Source organism: Leopardus geoffroyi, chromosome A1, assembly GCF_018350155.1.
Source record: "Leopardus geoffroyi isolate Oge1 chromosome A1, O.geoffroyi_Oge1_pat1.0, whole genome shotgun sequence".
Taxonomy (NCBI): Eukaryota; Metazoa; Chordata; class Mammalia; order Carnivora; family Felidae; genus Leopardus; species Leopardus geoffroyi.
Window position 1 is genome coordinate 230,345,839 of NC_059326.1, and position 23,538 is coordinate 230,369,376.

Here is a 23,538-nt window from a genome sequence, read left to right on the forward strand (position 1 = left end):
AATTCCAGGCATAAAAACCACACTAAACTCAGCGTAGGTCCTGAGAGCTCCCAACCCCAGTGATGTGCTGTGAGAAGAACAGCCCCCCTTCCCCATGAGCTTGAGGCCCTTTGGTTTGGGGTAAAGTAGGAAATGACTGTAATATGAGCGCTAGGCTGGAGGACATTTCAGAACCTGGTCTCTAGAGTTCAGAGAAATAAAAACTGTTTAAATGACGAGTCTTAATATGAATGTGAGTGAAATTCATAGTTTATATTGGCATCACATGCCCATTATGTTAATGGACTGCTATGGCCTCTAAAACAAAAGAATTGACAATAAGAGGAAGATGTCATCTACCCAATATTAGGTAGCTTCTTCAATTAATTACCCCTTGTCTATGTCCAGATCTCCTAAACACCATTCTTTATCTCATTCTCTTTGCTCCTTTTGAAAGAAGAAATTTTTTTATTCCTGGCCAAGGCTAATAAGCCTTTCACCTTAATGAACATTTTTGTAAAATGAGAGAAAAAAAAAAACCCAGAATCTAGGAAATAGCACTGGGATGATGTTTACACAAGGTAATACATGTAAAGCATTTAGCTCAGTGCAGATACATATATCTAACAGGTGTTTATTGAGTAACTTCTATGTGCCCGGACTGCTCTAGACACCAGATGCTTTGGCAACACAGCGCAAAAAAATTTCTGGTTTATACATGTTCCTAGAAATAAATTACTCAATAGTGAGCACTTGATAAAAAATTGTTTCCAATTTTATTCTTATGTTTTGTGCTGTCACGTTAATAAAACATAGGATTGTAGATGAAGAAGAGAGACTTCCTTGCTCCTTGAGGACCTTAACATTTACTATGTACTCCTTAGCAAAGCACAGGGGAAAATTCACTTAATTACTTCTTTGGTTCATATACACGATGACAAAGTAAACATTTATTGAATGGACCTTTTAAAAAGGCAACATATTGATACCGTTGCCTTAATAAAGAAAATGTCAGTTCAGTTAAAAAGTCATCAGGTAAATAAACAAGTAACCCAAAGTAGCCATCTATTTTTAATAATAGTGAACAACATTGAAGAGAATATGCAAACGCATTAAGTATTTGCTTGGTTAGTAGCTCATTGACTGGGAGTTTTAAAATACGGCAGAAAATATGCATTTACAAATCAAGCATAGAGGAAACTTGATAATTCTTAAAAACCTTGCGGCTTTCAGGTAAGATAGACTAACAGGGCCCGGCAGTACCTTCCCACCTGAAACAACACATCACAGAGAATATGAAACACCAGCTTTCAGGACTCTGAACTTTAGGCAGTGAAGAAAGGTGGTTCGTAAGAGACACAGAACAAATACACTGGGTGCACAGTTTCCCCAGCTACGACAGTGTAGAAAGGGGGACCCATGGGGCGCCTGGGGGGCTCACTAGCGTAAGCATCTGACTTGACTTCAGCTCAGGTCGTGATCCCACATTTCATGAGTTCGAGTGCCATGTCAGTCTCTGTGCTGACACTGCACAGCTTGCTTGGGATTCCCTCTCCCTCTTTCTCTGCCCCTCCCCTGATTGCGCTCTCTCTCTCTCTCTCTCTCTCTCTCTCTCTCTCAAAAAGAAAAAAAGGTGGGGGGTACCCAGGCAGAGCCCAGAGAACTCCCTGCACTGGGGAGACAGTGCGGACAGTCCACGGAGGTAGAGGTAACTAGAACTTGTGGGGCAAAGTAGAAGGAGGGCGATCACCGCTCAGAACAAGAACCCTGGAGATCTGCAGAGGGTCCACTTGTGCTATTCAGCTGAGACCTGAGAGCCTGCATATGTAAAAGGAAACCACCAGGGGGCAGGGAAGGAACCATCAGAGAGGATGGGAAGAAACAGTACCTGGGGGCTCACCTGGTGCCAGGAATATGTGTCCACACTGACCAGCCGAACTGGGAAACCCACCATCCATTGGATGTTGAGTACTTGGAAGGATCCGCCCAGGTAAAGGAGTACTTAGCCCTAGACCAAATGCTGCTCTGTCTCCCCTAACAAAGCTGAGCTGCAAGACTCAAGTGTATCCAATTGCTTCCAAGTAGTTGTGCCCCCAAACAGGCCTTAAAATACCTGTAAGGAATGTGAAGATATGCAGCACACAAGGGGGAAATTCAAAATGTGTTATGTTTTAGGAAAGATCACCATACCATACAGACATCACCCAGTGCTCATCCCAAGAAGTGCCCCCCTCAATGCCCATCACCCATTTTCCCCTCCCCCCGACCCAGCGATGAATCACCAGAATCTACCCCCGATACTGTATGTTAGCCAACTTGACAATACATTGTATTTACGAATTTTTAAAGATAAAAATAGTGAAAATTGAGATAAAAAATGTAAAACAAAAAAAGATCACCATACCTGACAAGGAGCAGAAATAGGGCCTGTACTCAGGAGAAAAGTCAAGCAGTTCGAATTCACACAGGTGCTAGAATTAGCTAATCAAGACATTAAAACAGGTTTTATATGCATATTCCCTAGATTTCTAAGTTAAAGAGACATGGAAAATCTACAAGAGACCCGAGGGAAACTTCTAGGGATGTTTGATTCATCAATGTTGGAGATAAAAATATACTCTACAGGATTAATGGTGGATTAGACATTGCAGAGGAAAAGATTGATGAACTCGACAACCAAAGGACACTGTTCAAAATGAAACACAGAGTGAGGGGAAAAAAGGACTTTAAAAATGAAACAAGAATCCATGAGCTGTGGGGCAATTCCACATGATCTAATGTATACTTAGTTATTGTCACTGAGGGAGGGGTGTTACTGGGGAAAAGAGAAAAGAAATCGAGGAATTAATGACTAAAATTTTCCCAGATTTGATGGAAATGATAAATCCACAGCTTTATCCAGGAAGCCCAGCGAATCCCAAGTGTAAGAAACATGAGGGAAACTACATCAAGGAGCATTATGATCACGTTGTTCAGAACCAGTGATAAAGAGAAAATCATAAAAGGCAGAGAAGAAAGACACTGGGTACGCTAAGAACCAAGTACGCAAATAACAGAGGTGGTTTTTTTTTTTTTTTTTTTTTTTTTGTCAGAAACAATGTGAGAGGACAAATGCCTTACAAAAAAACGAGGGCAAAATAACAATTCTTGTCAGGCACATAAAGCTGAGAGAATCCACCGAAAGAACCGCATTCCAAGAAACACTGAAGGACGTCTTTCAGACAGAAGGAGAATAATGCCACATGGAAATAAAGATCTACACACAGAGATGAGAAGCTCTAGAAATATGTGACTCTATGTTTGCAAGGCAGCTGACATAACGAATTTCCACATAGAGGCACCAGGGTGGCTCAGTCGGGTTAAGCGTCTGACTCTCGGTTTCGGCTCAGATCATCATCTCACGGTTTTGGGGGTTTGAGCCCCACAACGGGCTGTACTTTGGCAGCATGGATCCTGCTTGGGATTCTCTCTCTTTCCCTCTCTCTCTGCCCCTCCCCTGCTCACGCTCTGTCTGTCTCTCTCAAAATAAACTTAAAAAAAAAAATACTGAATCTCCATGCGCCTATGAAGAATGCTACATGATCTTTAAATATTGTTTTTCACGTGTTATCAATCCAAAGGTATAACTTGGTTTTCTGTTACACAGACAGATGCAGGATAAAATATAAAGCCTGGAAATGAAAATCTTCTGGAATCTGTGTATTTCTGTGGAAAGGAACTGCCAAAAAAAAAAATTAAAATTAAAAAAAAAAAGCAGTAAAACTTGCTGGAAGAAGCAGTGGAGGTTAGGTACACAAAAATGCATTTTGGTAGAGGTCTTGGTTTTTTGTCCTTATGAATCATCTTTGCCATCCTTCAGAACATGTAAGAATAAAGATTTGAGCTCCCATAACATGCTTCCTCAGTTTTAGCACCTTAAAGGAAAAGTTGAGCTCTCATTTGTAAAGTGTCTCTTGGTTCCCCAAAATAATGTTGTTAACAGAAAAGAAATCTCCGGTGGAAAAGGCCAAGGGCATTTTTAATATGTATGGAGGACACGCCAGATCCTGTTTTTTACAGGTATCCCCCAAGAATGTCCCAGGGTAGCAAATAAAATAAATGCAACTTTTATGGGAAGACACATCTCTGCGATGTGGCGAGTTATAATTCTTCCAAACTAACCTGTATTTTCAGTATTCTCCAGCATTTTTGTTTTCCCCTACCCAAAACATAACTGTGCAGATAACTTATATTTTACAGAAATTAAATGTGACATTGTAAAAACTTTTCCTGAAATTTTTAGTGAAAATATATGCTTTGCTATAATTATGTTTCGTAAAAAACTTAAGTGTATGGGAAAATATAATGCAAAGATGAAAATGTGGTACAAAAGTCCTATAATTGGAAGAGCTAAGATCCTTGATGCACTGACTGAATCATTTTTCGTTAATGTTGATCCTTTAACAGTGGATTTCAGGCATTCTTCAAAGCATTCTTCATTGGTTTAATTGTTTTTTTTAAGGTGATACAGCAAATATCTCAAAAGGTATTCATTTAGTAATTAGGTTGTATAGGATCAGTATCATTGCCTTTCTCCTGGAGTTTAAAGCCTACAGAAGTATAAGCATTATTTTTCTTCAGTCTACAATATATGTAAGTAATATTACGATCAAGTTAGTAGAGAGGCAGCTAGAACCCAATAGGGAATAAACACAGTACTCCAAATGATAGAAAAATTGTTTCTTTTAACATTTCATGGAATGTTACAATTTTAATGGAGGAAGTATTAATATCCATTGGGTGCTGGCCACCAGCCAAAGAATAATTTTTCATGGGCGGGCTCATTTAATCCTCACCCTGACTTTATGGAATAAGTATTGTAAGCCCATTTTACAGGTGATGAGATCGATATAAGAAAGATTAAATAACTTCCTCAAGGCCCTACAGCCAGCAGGTGCCAGGACTGAGATCTGAACTCAGCTCTGTCCGAACTGCCAACCCTTCTTGGGTTTCACAACAGCATCCTCTGCTTCTCCTATTTGACATCTTGATAAATTGCATTTTTCCCCTTGACCACCATGTCACTTTGATAGGAATTCCCCTTTGCAAATAGATGATAGAACTCATCTCTTTGGTGGTTTTATTTCAGGAATTACAGTTTGAGAGACTGACCCGAGAGCTGGAGGCAGAACGCCAAATCGTAGCCAGCCAACTGGAGCGATGCAAGCTTGGATCAGAGACGGGCAGCGTGAGCAGTATCAGGTACTGGGCACGCTGCCTCCTTACAGTTCTGGGCTGTGAGCTGCCAGTGAAAGTAAATTGTGGTGTTTGTCTTCTCCTCACAAACCTGGCAGTGGAATGTGCAGTGGAACCGTCAGTCGGATGTGGGAAGGGAATTGTAACCCATCTGATTTAAGATGTTCAAAAGGTGTCTGAAATGGCCTGATTTGTACTTGAAACTCCTTTAACAGAATTAACACCTGCCCCGGATGCAAATGGTGCATAATTGTCCATAAAGGAAGGCTCTGCATGCAGTCAGCTTGCTGGAAATCAGATTCCACAGCGCAGTCTCTCAGTCTGGTTCTCTTTCCCTAGATGATCCAGAGTTGCAGGTTCCTGAAGGGAAAGGGAGAACGTTTTGATGTAACCTGTATTGTTTGCTAATATATGATGCTAAAGTGTGAAATCGCACCTCGGTTATCAACCACTCAGGCAATTCTCCTGGGTAGAACAATTTCAAATTCATAGATAGAAGAGTTATTCAGTTAGGGGCTGGTTTGAGGTTCCAGAATGTCTCAAAACAAGACTTAGTCACTTGCCCACAAAATAAATGATCCACCCTAGAACCATGTTTTCATATTTAAAAAGTGTGTGTGTGTGTGTGTGTGTGTGTGTGAATGTGTGTGTGTAATGTGAGTATGTGTGAAAGAATCATGAAGCTCTCTATAAGACAGCTTTTATTTCTCAGTAACTCATCGTACTTTTCTATCGTCCTGTTCTACATTGTGGTTTTGACCTTCTACATTTTTAGGGAGGAGTCTTACTTCAGGAAACAATAGTTGCTGTGGCAAATCAACTCCAACATTGCAGTGACTTAATGCAATAGCAGTTTGCTTCTCATTTATGCAACAGATGGAGGTAGTGGACGGTAACCAGGGGCTGCCCCCCTGCTTTCCCTCCTACAGTGATGAAGGATCCAGCTTCTCTCTTGAGAGCTCTGTCATCCCTATACCTCATTGTCAATTGCATTGCCAGTTGCATCACTGCACCTACAAACCAATGGTGAAAAACAGTCACATGGCCTCTCGTAGATGGAAGAAGGGTGGGGATCCCTAGACCTGGGGTCTACAGCCACTCTGCTCAGGAGCATGAATTTGATGGTCTCTTAGCCACCTGCTCTGACAAAAGAATTAAAAAGGTCCTTGTCTCCATTGCTCTAAAATATTTTATCATTGTAGTCAGAATGTTTCCCACTAGAGTCATTTGCCATCGGTCTTTTAACATCATTCTTTTTTTTGTTTAACAATGATGAATTTTTGCAAGGAAATCATTGCACTCTTGTTAGACTAGCTTCCTTGGGTGCAATATCATTTTCCATCCCAAAACTTTATTTTGGGCATGTGAAAGTGTACCCACCTCTGCATCCAAGTACCTAGGTTATCAGTAGCTATGAATGGGTACATGGGGACCCTTTAAACTCATCACAGACTTGTTGAACACCCAGATTAACCAAAGCAGAATAGACAAGAAAAAAATGCGAATTGTGCCTACCTGAAATTGTTTACAGAAGGTTGACTGGTTGAAGATGGTGAGACTAAGTCAGGGAGAAAAATGTTTGGAAATATGTATTCGAACCAGTTCCTACGGTTATACGTATTTGAAGAGCTTTTTGTTAAAGATGTTTTTTTTTTTCTTTTCCCCTACTTCCTGAGAAGCTAAGACTGTCAGGTTTTTAGGTCTATACACACCACTGAATTCACGTTTATTTCGCTTTGAAACCCGTTGTTTCATTATTGGTCAGTTTATATATCCAGTCTTTCTGTGTGCTATGTTTGCATACTGTACATCTTTTATTTTATTAAATCCACCCCAACCCCTGGTAGAAATAGGTCTAGGGGACCATGTTGTATCCTGTGCCTGAATGCCCAACCTCTGATTGGATTAGAGATAGATATCTGATCTAATGGTGATTCATCCAGTGACCAACCAGTAAGAAATTGGTCTTACTCTTGAAAACACAAAATAAGTGATCCACAGGTGCCCGGGTAGCTCAGTCAGTTAAGTGTCTGACTTCGGCTCAGGTCACGATCTCACAGTTTGTCAGTTTGAGTCCCACCCACATCGGGCTCTGTGCTGACAGCTCGGAGCCTGGAGGCTGCTTCAGATTCGTGTCTCCCTCTCTCTCTGTGCCTTCCCTGCTTGTGCTCTGTCTCTCTCTCTCTCTCAAAAAATAAATAAATATTAAAAAACATTTTTTTAAGTAAGTGATCTAAAGTCTGTGACATCTAATGGTAAGCGGTAGAGGACGGTGGCCCTGTGGATTCGTGCCAGTGGAGGCATCTGTAATGACAAAAAGTAGTCCAACAAAGAGACTGTATTGTTCCTGAAAGTCAAACAGGCCAGTTTGCTTATCATTAGGAGCAGCTGAATTTTTAAATTCTTAAAAACTTCCTTCCTCCCTCATTTGATTTGACTGAATTGATTTCTTTTCCTTGGGTCCAAGGTATCTGGAATAGAACCCATCAGTGAACTACCAAAGTTGACAGAAAAATTATCCCATGACAACTTTTGATTCTTAATCTTATATTCTTAGCTCTCAGCCATGATACACAATCAATAGTTCTGTGTAAAATATATATTGAATGGTAATGTTAAGTGCAGATGACACTACCTAATTATTTCTCCTTGCCAGATAGCTATATAATGTCAGTTTTCATTAAGCTTAATTATTTTGTATATTGGAAACCTCCAGTGTATGAATCTGCACTTGAATAATACAAGCAATTTACTGATAATTCATTGGGGGAAAGTCTAATACATAGCTTCCACTGTTCTTTTTTTGTCATAACCTAGTTGTTTGCTCAGCTTCAGAAATCACCTTTGGAAATTCGGGTCTTTATTAAGTGTGATAGACTAACCTAGTTAGCACATCAAAAGGAATATTCAAAAAACATTTAAAAATAGAATACAAACATTTTTTAAAAGGAGAATAGGTAAAGAAGTCTTTGATAATTTAGATGTTGTTTCGTACTTCTTAGGGATGCTAAGGAGGGGTAAGAGAGTATCTTAGAGGAAATGAAACAAATCAAATATTTTTTAGACTTTTAGTGGAAGTGGTAAAAATGACTCATAAATATAGTTTGGTTTTCCTCTGCCTTTTATCAGTGATAGGAAACTCTCCATTTGGTTTCTAAGACTCTTTCCCTGGTAGTCACATTGACAGTTGAAACTTTCAAGAAAACTTTTGTTGATATGCATTTATAACAGTCAACTTTATAATAATCAGATCATGAGCGTGAACACTGGGAACTTGGAGAAGGAAAAGCTGGAGCTCCCTGTTGTTGAAGCACGTCAGCTACTGTGTCCAAACAGCCAGACCTTCAGTAGCTGCAAATAGGAACGTTGTGATCTCCTAACATCTTCACAGACTTTTTTTAATGTTTATTTATTTTTGAGAGAGAGAGACAGAGCGTGAGCACGGGAGGGGTGGAGAGAGACAGGGAGACACAGAATCCGAAGCAGCCTCCAGGCTCTGAGCTGTCAGCACAGAGCCTGACACGGGGCTCAAACCCACTAACCATGACATCATGACCTGAACCGAAGTCAGACGTTTAACTGACTGAGCCACCCAGGCGCCCCGCTTCACAGACTTGTCTAAACATCCGTGTTGGTATTGAAGCTTCCCGAGTTCAGATGCATTAGTGGTGAAGTGTTGGGATTCTTCTACACAGGAATTATTGGTGCTTCTTACTGCAACTACACATCCACCATGCACCTTATCTCCTTCCTGACTTGGCTTTGCTCACTCTTTCCAGCCCAGTCTTTCCAAGGTGTTAGATTCTGCTCCCTTCCCATGAGAGCATTTGGTTTCACATCTTCTCCTTGATTGCTCAGAACCATCCAGATCCGAGTCAGGAACTTTACTTACACAGATGTTGCCCTTTATTCAGGGTCATGATCAAATCCCCCTTGCTCGTGGCTCACTCCCACACTCTGGCCAGTTGTGATTACTTGGCTAATGCCTGTCCCTCAGGCCAAGGCCTGTCAGTGATCATGGTCTGACAGCCCTGTGAGCCATTCATTCCCTCCCAGGCTGGGGGCCATGCATGACTCTTTTAAGTCTCCTGGTCTGAGGACTTGCTTATACCTGTACCCATGTCATTCTCTCCACAGACGCTAATAACAGCATTCTAGCTCATCCTTCTGCCTGCGGTATGCCCAAATCTATCCCCCATACAGGGTGAGATTGAGCTACATAATACATAAATCAGAGCCGTGTTCGTGAAGCATTCTTTCCCACTTCTATAAACACACCTGTCTTTCCCATTTCAGTGCCTATGACCATGTGATCCCTTCTATCTAGAATGTCTTCCTTCTTTCACCAGGACACCCCCTCCGGTGAATCCAGTTACCCAGCTGAGGGCTCATACCCTTCTGAACCTTTCCTTGATCAGTCCAAATTGGATCAGGTGTCCCTTCCTTGAGGGTCATTAGAACTTAAAGCATTAGAGATGAGACACCATTGACGCTTTGAGAGGTTGCCTGCCAGAGAATGTCTAACCTTCACTCAAAGGATGTGTGGGGATTTTCTCGAGTGCTACTGAAAATTTAAGGACATCAAAATAGATGACTAATCATATCCCTGATTCCCAAGAACACAATGGGAGAGACACTGAATGCAAACCAGAGTTGAACCTATCTTATGGACTCTTCTTAAAGGACACCTGACTCTTGGAAACAATGATGATGATGATGATGATTTATAACAATGGTCTAGAGCTCAGAGACAAAGGAAGTCAAAAATTCAAAGCTACAGAGATTTGACACATAAATTCTTTATTGCTGGCTTTAAAGATGGAGAGGCTATGTGACTAGCAATGCACATGGCTTCTAGAAGCTGAGAGTGATCCTTGACTGACGGCAACAAGAAGAGGGTCTCAGTAGTAAAACCAAAAGGAATTGAATTCCACTCACATCCTGAATAAACTTGAAACAGATTATTTTCTAGAACATCAACAAAGGAATCTAGCCCAGCAGAAACTCTGATGCTAACCTTTAATGACCTTGAACAGAGAAACCAACCATGCCACATCTGAATTTTACAAAACTTATGAAACTGTTAGCGTAAAAAATGGGACATTGTTTTAAGCTGCTCAGTTAGTGGTAACTTGTTACACAGTAATAGGAAATATCGACAGTGCTTTCCAGTTGGTCGTTAGAGATTATAATAAGCTGAATTATTGAAAGTTTTCCAAGAAAATAAATCTTTTCTGTGACCATCTATATTTCATTCCAAAGGTGAATGTCTATAGCCCATTTTATTTTTCATGCATGTATACATGCGTTTGGATTCACATATTAAAATAATCTGTAGCTTTTATTCTAAGAAGTGGAGGTATTTGAATATGGAGTAGCGGCATTATTTATTGTGGAATAAGGACTATTAAATAAAGCAATCATACTTAGGCTCACCATTTTTTTTACTAATATACACACCCAAGATTCTAATTGGAGTTATATATGTTTAAAAAGACGAAATGTTAGGGGCACCTGGGTGGCTCAGTCAGTTAGGTATCCAACTTCGGTTCAGGTTATGACCTCAGGGTTCATGGGTTCGAGCCCCACCTTGGGCTCTGTGCTTACAGCTCAGAGCCTGGAGTGCTCTGGATTCTGTGTCTCCCCTTCTCTCTGCCCTTTTTCTTCTTGTGCTCTGTCTCTCTGTTTTTCAAAAATAAATGTTAAAAAATTTTTTTAAATACAAAATGTAATATATATATTCATACACACACACACACACACACACACACACACACACACACGCACATATATGAATTGCTTGCTCCATGTAAGAAGCTGCTCTTTCTTTCCTGCAGATGAACTATTGAATTTCTTGCAAACAAGTGTCCACAAAAGTTTGCCATATCTTAGAGACTGGATGCAAAAGGAATTAATGTTATACGTGTTACCAAAGGTCATTCTCTTTATTAGCTAACTTCTGTGAGCTGAAATGCCAACAATTCTATTAATGGAGTCTAAATGTCTTGTCCACAGTTAACAAAGAAGTCAGGCTTATTTTAGGAAATATGCTGACTTCTGGTTAAAGTAGTTAGAGGTGAAGAAACATTAGTCAAGTAGACACATACTTTTTGTCACAATGAAATGTATTTATTTAAAAGCATGATCACTGAACTTTTTAAGGAAATAAACCATATATGAATATAATTGTAAGTAAAACATGTGCATTTTTTCATTATCCTGTAGGATCTGATATTTAAAAAAGTAGATAGTTATATTTATTGTTTTAAGATAAAGAAGGAGTAAATTTGCCAAAATATTTCATTTTGAAAAGAACACAGCTTGGATAATTAAATAATTACTTTTATTTTTTTCACATGAATTTTTTTTACTATGAAGATATTTCTACACATTTGTGCGTTCCCAAATGCCATCTTTTAGCCAAAGGAAAAAAGTCACTCAATGCCATAGGATTCTAGATTCTTACCAGTGGTGAATACAGGCTTGCTCGCAGGGGAAAAAAATAATAGCAATAATAATATTGCTATAATATTATAAAAAGTAGTTTTTACTTGAAAATTAGAGAATAGCTGTTAGTTTCCACACTAGGCAGTATCTCTCATGTGGCTGAAGTATTACTCTTCCAACAAAGTCTAGTGATTTATTTGAACAGGACATTTAATTGATTGAATTGGTAATAAGAATTAACATTGCAGTGGTATTTTCTAAGTCTTTCAGAATGGCTTCTTTGTATGAAAACAGAAATAAAAACAAAAATATAGAGACTATAGACCTATTTTAGAGGTTTTCCTTTTTCATTGCCAATTAAAAAAAAATTGCTCGGGGCGCCTGGGTGGCGCAGTCGGTTAAGCGTCCGACTTCAGCCAGGTCACGATCTCGCGGTCCGTGAGTTCGAGCCCCGCGTCGGGCTCTGGGCTGATGGCTCAGAGCCTGGAGCCTGCTTCCGATTCTGTGTCTCCCTCTCTCTCTGCCCCTCCCCCGTTCATGCTCTGTCTCTCTCTGTCCCAAAAATAAATAAACGTTGGAAAAAAAAAAAATTAAAAAAAAAAAAAAATTGCTTCCCTGTTTCCTTCCAGACTAAATTCCAGAGCAGTAATCTACCTAGAATATGCTCCTGATTTTCTTAAGTCCCTTTGTGAAGCCTTGTTCTTATCTTAAGCCCTGTACTACCATCTTTCACCTGATCTACTTTTCTCCAGTGACCTAGTCTCTCATAGCTTGCCTTTTAATGCTACCGTTATTCCTTTAGGATTTCCTAGTGTAGTCTTGTCTTTCTCCGACATAAATTAAGAATATTCTAGACCACTTTCTGGCTCTCAAGAAGCACCATCACATTTCTGCTCAGGTCTCCACTCCAGAAAGAGCGAGAACATTCATAGTCTTTGTTGGTTTCAAGGGGACATACTTAACTCCTCTCGACCCCTTTTCTCTCAGTCTTCAGTCCCTTGAGCCCTTCCCACCTTGCCTAAAGTCCAAGGGCCCTGTGCTGAGCCACCTCTAGATAGTACCCTAGTGTCCTTTGGATTCCTAGGCATGCAAGAAAGCTTACACCCCAGGTTGAAGCCGCCACTTCGTCCTCACCTGCATGGAGACTTTGCTGAGCCTTCTTAGCCACTGAAAGTAGTGGCTGTCCCTCCTGCCTGTCCTCCTTTGGCCTCTAAGTAATTCCTGAAGGGCAAGGGCCAGGGGCGTATGCCAAAGCTGTGGCCAGCACGTGCTCACTGTGCAGTCAGTGCTGAATGCAGCAATGAGTGAATGGATATATAGTATTTCTATGACTGTTCTTATTTTTGTCACTCTTGTTCTGGTAGAAATCACTAGTCGTACTCATTTATAAGGATTTCTGTCTCTATGTATTCCAGAATATATATACATATAATATATATTACGTATCAAATGGTTTTACATTATTCTGAACTTACCAGATCGTAATATCACTTTTCAGCACTCATTCTAGTTACTTTTCACGTTAAAATAGCACACTGGATTCCAGAGCCAGTTGATTTGAGGTACTCTGTGCATGGAGTTATGGTTGACCTAGTCTCATACTTTCACTCTGACCTTAGGAAGATGATGATACTGGTGATAACTTTAATAATATTAATGACAGGGCACCTGGGTGGCTCAGGCGGTTGAACGTCTGTTTCAGCTCAGGTCATAATCTCCCTGTTTGTGAGTTCAAGCCCCCCATCTGGTTCTGTGCTTATAGCACAGAGCCTGCTTCGAATTTTCTCTCTCCTCTCTCTCTGCCCCTCCCCTGCTCTCTCTCTCCCTCTCTCTGTCTCTCAAAATAAATAAATAAACATTAAATAGTTAAAAAATATTAATGATAATATTTATTGAGCAATTTTCATAGACCAGGCGTGGATATGGTTTACGTAGATCATGCTCTTCACTTCGAGTTAACCCTATGAGTTAAATCTGATTTCATTTTGTAGATAACAACACAGATTCAGAGAGGGAAATTTGTTTTCCCAACATCCAGCAGCTAGGACCAGACATTGATTGTCGAGCCCAGGTATCTTTACTCCCCAAGTACACATGTTAATATGCCTTACCACGATGCTTTTATTCAGTCTTAAATGGTGTCTTAAATTATGTTGGAAATTATGCATGTTGTAAATAACTATCTACATGTCTCCAGTCCATTTTCTTCCTAGGGATATAAACATTTTGGACTGATTTTGTGCTTATTTTTTCTCTACCCCCCACCCCAGTAATTATAGCTATTTTGAATTCCTTTATCTGAATATATTTCTGAGATTCATTCTTACACAAATGAGGTAATGAGTGCTAATAGTATATGTTATTATTGCTTTTAATTACATCCAGACTGTTAGGCATTCTCTTGCAAATTGCAGTGGACAAATTATACTAATATTTATGTGTATAAAATGCTACTTGTATTGTCTTAGGCTGTTCAGGCTGCTATAGCAGAATACCATAGATTGAGTAGCTTATAAACAACATGAATTTATTTCTCATACTTCTGAAGACTGGGAAATCCAAGATGGAGGCACTAGCCAATTTGGTATCTGATGAGTGCCTGCTTCTCGGTTCATAGACAGTTTTCTTTGTGCTGTATCTTCACATGGCAGAAGGGCTGAGGGAGCTCTCTGAGGCCTCCTTTATTAAGGCACTAATTCCATTCATAAAGGCTCCACCCTGATAACCTAATCATATCCAAGAGGCCCCCACCTCCAAATACCATCACAGAGTAGAGTAGATTAGGACGGGCACAAGCATTCAGTCTATGTCACATATTAAACACATTTTTCTGGATTTCTTCTGTGGGATAACAAATAGTCACCTGTCCTGAGGATTTGATGTAGGTCCTAAAAAAGGGTCAAATACTTATAATGATTCAATATTTGTTTAATGTTTATTTATTTTTGAGAGAGAGAGAGACAGAGTGCAAGCGGGGGAAGGACAGAGAGAGCGGGGGGGGGGACACAGAATCTGAAGCAGGCTCCAAGGTCTGAGCCGTCAGCACAGAGCCCAATGTGAGGCTCAAACCCATGAACACAGATCATGACCTGAGCCAAAGTCGAATGCTTAACTGACTGAACCACCTGGGAGCCCCTTATGTATTTCTTATAGCAGCTACCATAGTTAACACTTTTGTATAAATTTTGAAGCCTGGGGTCTTTCCAAAATGATATATCAAAAAACTAAAATTAACTTTATATTTAAAAACAATATACCAAATCTTTAGAGATTTTACATTGTAAAATAGATATTTCAGGAATATTAACTCTAGTTAATTTTAAATTTAATATTCTGATTGGTATAGAACTGAAAATCTTTATAAATTTAGCCTAGAATATTTTCCATATTTTCTGTCATCCTTAGCATTTTTTAACTCATGGATCTGAAAAGTGAAATTGGTAGTTGCATAGTTTAGACCTAAATTTCTTCATTGTGTTTTTAGATATTGCCTACGCTCACTAATTTCCCTGAATTTCACTTTTTTTAAAAAATCTGTAATAGTATAATGCTTTTCTGTAATTTTGCAAAGGTTGAATGAAAAATGTAAGTAAAGCACATATCACCTCGCACATTGTTACTAGTGAATCATATATATTTTTCCTTTTTGATGAATAGAACACATAATCTTTTTGTTGAAGTCTCTTTCCTAATTTTTCTGCAAAAGATGATAAAATAGTTTTTCTCACTATGGGCTAAAACGACATACGAGGGTAGCACCACATTTGTCTCCTTCATTTTATAGACTAGACAACCACACAGAAATTGACATGATGAATGGAAGAAACTTTTCACATGGCGCATCTTAATATGTCTCTGCACCCACTGCTCAAGCTAGAGATGAGATTCTTGATATTGTGTGGTTGTGAAATGAAGAGCAGTAGTGCAGTGATAACATGTTGACAGGAAGTGTTCAGCAAATTAAGATCTAGAAGCCAGTGGCTCTTTGCATGGGTATTTTTCAGACAGGGAGCAGCAAGAGATGAATGCATGGACCAAAATATGCATGCTCATTATTTTCTCTGCTTGTGTAAATACAGTGAGAAGTAGAAGTGCCTCCTGGTGAAGGCATTTGTGTGTCCTTCTGCCTTTGCTTAGACACTGAGGGTTCAAGAGCTTTTACCAGCTTTTTTGTATTTATATTTGTGTATGCTCCTTTCGGAGGATTAAAAACCAGTGATATTTCAGCTGACGACATAACAACGAACATTTGATTCGCTTAAAAAGAAAGAACTTCGGTGGTCATCACTGGGATGACAGCAGCTCGCTCAACACCATGACCATTGTGTGTTCAGATTATTAGGAGGGAAAGGCAGTGGGGAGCGAGCAGGAAGAATGTGGTGGTGTGTGTGAGGAGATCGTGGTCTGGGCACCAACACACTCAAGAAGTGACTCGGGGCAAGCCATTTGGGTTTTCTGGGCCTCCATTTCTACACCTGTAAAATAGGAATAGTACCTAGGTTTGTTTCAAGTCTTCACTCCTGTGTTCTTCATCTCATTGGCACCTTTCATTTTAGGCAGTAAGTTGCATGGGAATATTTTAAGATGGCGACATTATGTGAACTTGAGTAACAAATCAAATTGAGAAATGAGGATAGCAAGATGTTCCCAGATAGATTTGGTGCTTCAGAGGAAGGCAGCTAGATGTCTGTACATTCATATAAATAGTTTTTTCCAATATAAGAATCTCCAGTTAGGTCAAGGCATGGATTTTATATTTGGGAAAACACAGTCTAAAAGAAATTGTGTACATATGTATGTTATAAACTACCTCAGATGTTCTCCATGTTTTCTAGTTTGGCTAAAAGTAGGGCAAAGATATGGAACTAGAACACAGTTTCACACTGAGAGACCAGGGAGATTGGGCTTTTTTTAAGAAAAAAAAAAAGTTTATTTATTTATTTAGAGAGAGAGAAAGCTTGAGTGGCGAAAGAGCAGAGAGAGAGAGAGAGAGAGAATCCCATGCAGGCTCTGTGTTCAATGTGGAGCCTGACGCAGGGCAGGGTCTCACAAATGTGAGATCAACACCTGAGCCAAAATCAAGAATTGGACACGTAACCTACTGAGCCACTCAGGTACCCCAAGGAGTGGGCTTTTTAAGAACTAACCATTGGTTCCATGAGAAAAAAAAAAATGCTCACGAGGTAATTCTAAGGACCTAATAGGTTAGGAAGCTCTCCTGTGCTTCATTTTTTTTTTTTTAATTTTTTTTTTTCAACGTTTATTTATTTTTGGGGCAGAGAGAGACAGAGCATGAGCGGGGGAGGGGCAGAGAGAGAGGGAGACACAGAATCGGAAACAGGCTCCAGGCTCTGAGCCATCAGCCCAGGGCCTGACGCGGGGCTCGAACTCCCAGACCGCGAGATCGTGACCTGGCTGAAGTCGGACGCTTAACCGACTGCGCCACCCAGGCGCCCCTCTCCTGTGCTCCAAATGTGAAGGCTCCTGGACTCCAGGGGTTTCCTATCAAATACAAAGAGAGATTTATAAGCAGATGAAGCATGATGAAATTTGTCGGTGCTCTGAAGAGAGTAAGTCGTGGCTCTGGGGATAGTTTTACGGAGGGATATTTGTGTGTGAAGGATAGGAACCACTGGTGGGAGACAAAATGTCAGAAATACAGGGGTCAAAGTCAGAAATACAGGGGTCAACTTGAAATCACTGTGGTTGGAATAGCCAACGCATGGTGCAGACTGGTGTTGGAGAAGGGTGCAGGCAGATGTAACCATTCTGTGAGCGGGCCCGCAAGTCAGTGTAGTGATTTGGGGTTTGTTGAGTTGTCAGTAGAACGTGGAAGACAGCTTTATCCAAGGAAGTGATGTCATCATCCTTGGTTCTGCCAGCCGCTTGGAGAATGGAGTGAAGCCTGTGGAGGCTGGTGACAGCCCCACATGTTAGAAATGGCAGCATTTGTCCAACGGAGAAGTCAAAAGATTTAAACCAAGGTCATGAGCACCTATAGCGATTTCAGAGTTGGGAGGCTCTGCGGACTCACTTATGTCAAAGGATACAGAGTAGGTTTTGTAGTATTTATTTTTCTTAAAAAATGTAAACATTTGTTAGGCTAAGCCAACACTGAGCTTAGCTTCTATTGCAAGCATTGCCCGTTTTCAACAAGGAAATCTTTGATGTTTTTATTTCATGGAATGTGAATGTATTCTAATTCTCCTTTATCCAGGAGAAACTATCATAGAATTTTAAATTTAAGAGATTGCTGTGTTAGCAGCAGGCAGCAAAGATGTTGCCTGATTTGTTGACAGTAAAGCTGTATTCATAAGCCTGTCTTCTCAAACATCTGTGTGTTTAGTACCTCAAGAGCTGAGGAAGTTTAAAAATTGTCACACGTTGTTGCTTAGTCTTCTGCACATATTTGAGAATGTACCTCTCAGCAAGATTTTATTGAAAAGCTATGTCTAAAGAATTGACTGCCAACTTTATTCAAAATTTAGCAATTAACCTTTTCTCTCTAATGTGGGAATGACGGTATCCACCTGTTAGGACTCTGTCATTTTGGCATTCTTCATTTAAGGTAAACAGTTTCATTCCATCTCTTGAAACTCATGCGTTCCTGTCGTATCATAAATGCCCAACAAACGTTGCAGCTCTAATTTAAGCAGGTAGCTTAGGGTTGTGGATCACACCACGGAGTTTTGAACTAGTCAGTTTTGGGTTTGATTCTCAGCTCCACGTATCGCTAACTGTGTGACATTTGGAGAGGTCTTCTAGAAGCTCCATTGATCTATATGTAAATTGTGGAGAATAATACTTACCTTAGAAGTTTGTTGTAAGGATTAAATGTGAAAATGTGTTTAAAGCAATTAGCGTAGTGTTTGTCACTGAGGAAATATCCAATATGTGAGGCCTGGTTCTCTCCTTAGTAATTGATGAATTAATTTATATAAATATTGTAATTATGACTCACATGTCACATAAACAAATGGGAAAGGCCCTCCTTTTCACAGAGAAATGTTGTTTATTTATATTTTCTCTTCTTTATCTTTTATTTAGGAGGTGATTATGATATCAAATTAACTGAAAACAGTATTCTCACTATTGTCACTCTCCGCCATCACAGTAAAGTGATGTTCTTAAATTTATGTGTGAGTGATACGTATGCGAGGTATGACCATGATGCCTGAAATATCACACTGTTCAGGATACAGTCTCATCACCACTGAAGAGTGTATTTGCCCTCAAGTGGACAGTTGCTCAAGGTCACTGTAATTTGGAGCACCTGTGTTCCCCTATCAATAAACTTTGCATAATGCCTTTGTAACATGGTACAAGAAGAGATAAAGGTGAGAATAGAGAAGATGCCCAATGTTACCTAAACACTGGAGTTGCTAGCATTTTATTAAAGCATTGGGGGTCTTTAAGGAATTGTGGAAGCTAATGGTGTCCACTGATACCTGTGTCTAAAAACTGAAGTCTGCTTATCTGGTTGCTGATTCACAGAAGAATTGCCCATGGCCACGTGGGTAGGTTGCTAGGGTCAACAAAATAAGGACAAATGTGTAGAGGCATGGATTTGTGAAGCTGTCTGTTAATAAGGAAGGAGCGCACGGTCTCATTCCATCCATCCATCCATCCATCCATCCATCCTTCCTTCCATCCATCCATCCATCCATCCTTCCATCCATCCATCCATGCATCCATCCTTCCTTCCATCCATCCTTCCTTCCTTCCTTCCATCCATCCATCCATCCATCCATCCATCCATCCTTCCTTCCATCCTTCCTTCCTTCCTTCCTTCCTTCCTTCCTTCCTTCCTTCCTTCCATCTATCCATCCATCCATCCATCTATCCATCCATCCATCCTTCCATCCATTCATCCATCCTTCCATCCATCCTTCCATCCTTCCTTCCTTCCTTCCTTCCTTCCTTCCTTCCTTCCTTCCATCCATCCTTCCATCCATCCTTCCATCCATCCTTCCATCCTTCCTTCCTTCCTTCCTTCCTTCCTTCCTTCCTTCCTTCCTTCCATCCATCCATCTATCCTTCCTTCCTTCCTTCCTTCCTTCCTTCCTTCCTTCCATCCATCCATCTATCCATCCATCCATCCATCCATCCTTCCATCCATCCTTCCATCCATCCATCCATCCTTCCATCCATCCTTCCATCCATCCATCCATCCATCCATCCTTCCATCCATCCATCCATCCATCCATCCATCCATCCAGCACATAAAAATCATTGACCTAATATATGTCACACAATATAATAGACACTGGGAGTATAGCTCTGGATGAAAAAGGCAAATTGCCTGTTGTCAAATAACCTACAGTCTTCATGCTTCCTTGAGGATGTGACTTTACTTAGTAAGGATGATAATCAGATCATTCTCTGGTTAAAATTGCTCTCCTTAGTGTCTATAACAAAACATATGTGAGACTAACCTTTATATGCATGATAGACTATTTAATACTAAGTTAACACAGCAAATGCAAGATCCAGATTCAAGAGAGAGAATTAAATTAGCTCGATTCTATTTAAATTACTCTTTGGGTTGGGGATGCAGAGGTGTATTTTAAGCATAAATCTGCCCATTTTCAACACTTATTATATTTGGATAATGAACTAGCATTCCAGAGGGAGAAAATTAATCAGAACTTAGTTTCATGTGCAACTCATGGAATCAGAATAAAGGAATAATAAACTAATGAAGAAATAAGGCTCCATAGGATATTTGAAAGTTTTTAAATAAATATTAAAAACTTCAAAAAAGAGAATTTTAAGAAATAAGATTTAAAAGAACTCGTGGTGTTTCTGTCAGGGGATTTGATTCGTCATTTTTCACAGAAGATTTAACTTGCTTTACTATGTCCAGAGAGAATTCTTTCATTTTCAGTGAGAAAAGTAAACACACACACACACACACACACACACACACACACACACGAAATAAAACTCTGAGATGCTAATTGAGCACAAGGATAAAATAAGATACTTTTCCAAATAAAAGTATTAAAATGGATTGATGGCCTATTTTTAAAGTTATCATTTATTAATAGGACTTTAGTTAAGAAATGAAGTTTATTTTGTGAGATTGTTATACAAATATAACTTTCAGAAACCAAGCTCATATTTTAAGATAGTGGCATATATGGGTATAATGAAACATATGACATATACAATGGAGAACATGTGGATTTTTTATGTGCATGGTTTAAAGAATGCCACAACTCTGCCGAGGAAATAGAAATTGACTAATAGTTAATGGAGACTCTACTATTATTCTCTCTCACTATCTCAGAGAGAAACGCTTGACTGCATTTTGTGTTTATTCATTCCCTTGGATTTCTTTATATTTTCCCACATGCATCATCCAAATATGCAAAATATTATTTGGTTTGCCTGTTTTTGTATCTTCTATAATTATGTTACACATTTTTTGCAACTTGCCTTTTTTTTAACCGTTTTTCAGATTTATCCACGTTGATGTAAGCACTTGTGATTTATACACTGTTTTCACTGATGCCTCCTAATTCATCAGGTGAATATGCCATAATCCATTTATCCTTTCTCTTGAGGAGAACATTTGCAGATGTTGCAGGTTTTGCTTTTAGAAACATATGGCTTGGGACACAATTATATGAACTTCTAGTGTAGGTGTGCAAGGGTTTCTCTTGGATGTGCACAGACATCCTGTGCACCCATCCTGAGTGGCCTTGAGGATTTGAACATCTTCAGGCTCCTCTGTAATGCAGAAGAACTTTCAGAAGTAGAGGTACCAATTTACATTCCCTTCAGCAAGGAATGATGCATTACTCCATTTACTCAGCAAAACTCGCTATTTCCCAAGTTTTTGTTGGTGGTGTTGTTGCAGCTCTGGTGGGTTTGCTTCTCCTTGACTTCTGCATTGAGAGAACTTTTTATACATTTATTAGCTATTCACGTTTATTCTTCCATTTAAATCTTTTGCACATTGTTCTATTGGTGGTTTGCCTTTTTTTAGTTATTTTAATTCTCAATATACTTAGATCGTAATATTTTGTTGGTTGAATGCATTATAACCATGTGTCATAACTCTCAGATTGTATGTTTTTCCTTCTTTATGGTGTCCTCTGGTGAACAGAAGTGCTTACTTATAGTGTTGCTAGGTTGATCACTGTGTTTTCTTTAGGATCTATGCTTCTTGGAATCTTGTTTAAGGAATTTTACCCAGTAAAACAACATTAAAGCCATTTCCTGTTTTTTATTTTATTAACTGTAAAGTGATGCCTTTAATTCATTTGTAGTTGATTTTTTTGACATGACAGAAGGTAGATATTCAATTTTCTTTTTTTCCATGTAAATAACCAATTGTCTCAGTACCTGCTATTGAGTAGAATGTCATTTGTCCCAAAACCTACAGTTCCATCTCTCTCATGTGTCAAATTTTCATAGATGTATAATCTAATTCTGGGAAATTGGGGGAGAATTATAGATTTATTATTTTGAGTCTTCCTGTCCATGAACTTGTTGTCAGTCCATTTTATGTGCCATCTTTCAATGAAGTTTACGCGTTTCGTCTTAAAGGCCTCGCACTGTTTTTTTGTCTCATTCATTCTAAGGCTCTTTAGAGTTTTTGTTGCGCTTGGAAATGTTATCTTTTTTATAGGATGCATCTGCTAAGAGTTTCTTTTTTATATGGAAGTGCAGTTGATTTTTATATCCTGATCTAATACCAAGAAAACTCACTAAACTCTTTTCACTACTTCTGTAAATTGTTGGTAGATTCCTTGAGGGTTTTTATATGAGTAATCTGTGAAGATTACTTTATCATGTCTTCTTTTAAAATCTTTTAAGTTTCATTTTGTTTTGTTTCTTTTTTGTGTTGGTGAGAAGAGACGGAGAGTGGGCAACTTTTTTTTTTTTTATTTAATGGAATTCCTTTCATTTCTATCGCCAAGAACTGCTGCGGGGTTTTTTTAATACCAGCTCTACTGACATATAATCCATGTTTCACTCACTTCACTGATTTGAAGTGTCCGATTTAATGAATTTTAGTATATTGCAGCCATTGCCACAATCAACTTTAGAACGTTTTCATCACCCCCAAAAACTCCCCATCTCCATACATTTGCCTTTCCTGGACATTCCATACAGATGGAATCATGCAGTATGAAATCTTTGATGATTGGCGCTTTTGGTTAGCATCATATCGTCAGCATGATTTTAGCATCATATGGTTCACCCATTCTGTACGTGTATCAGTACTCATTTTTTTATTGTCCAATAATAGTCAGTTGTATGGCTGTAACATACTTTATTAATGAATCTGTCATTGGACTTTTAGATTGCTTTCTATTTGGGGGATATTATAAATGGTGCTGTTATGAACATTCCTTAAGTTTTTTTAATGTTTATTTACTGTTGAGAGAGAGATAGAGAGACAGAGCACAAGTGCGGGGAGTGGCAGAGAGAGAGGGAGACACAATATCTGAAGCAGGCTCCAGGCTCCAAGATGTCAGCACAGAACCCCGACATGGGGCTCAAACTCATGAACCGTGAAATCGTGATCTGAGCTGAAGTCAGATGCTTAATTGACTGAGCCACCCAGGCACCCATTATGTAAAAGTTTTTATGTGCACATGTTTGTTTTTTATTTCTCTTGGTTTTTTTAGCTACAAATGAAATTCTGTGTCCTTCTATGTTTAATGTATTTTTTTAATAGATTCATTTCATCTCTCTAAGGTCATTCCTTTTAGTTCCTAATTTGCTAAATGTTACATCGTAAAGAACTATTAAATTTTACTTGTTGGTTATCAGTAGTGCATTCCGTTTTGTTGCTGCATGTTATCCTTCTGTATGAATATGTCACCATCTGTGTATTCATTCACCTGTTGATGGGCATTT

The 23,538-nt window shown here is 39.3% G+C and overlaps 1 protein-coding gene across 4 annotated transcripts in view; it reads left to right on the forward strand.

The window, feature by feature from the left end:
• The window catches only part of CTNND2 (catenin delta 2), a 942,188-nt gene that overhangs the window by 350,635 nt on the left and 568,015 nt on the right, over positions 1-23,538 (forward strand). For all 4 annotated transcript variants that reach the window (XM_045441900.1, XM_045441910.1, XM_045441928.1 and 1 more), the window contains one exon: positions 5,108-5,220. In XM_045441900.1, coding sequence (XP_045297856.1) covers positions 5,108-5,220 — 113 coding nt within the window. The remainder of the gene's footprint in view (positions 1-5,107; positions 5,221-23,538) is intronic.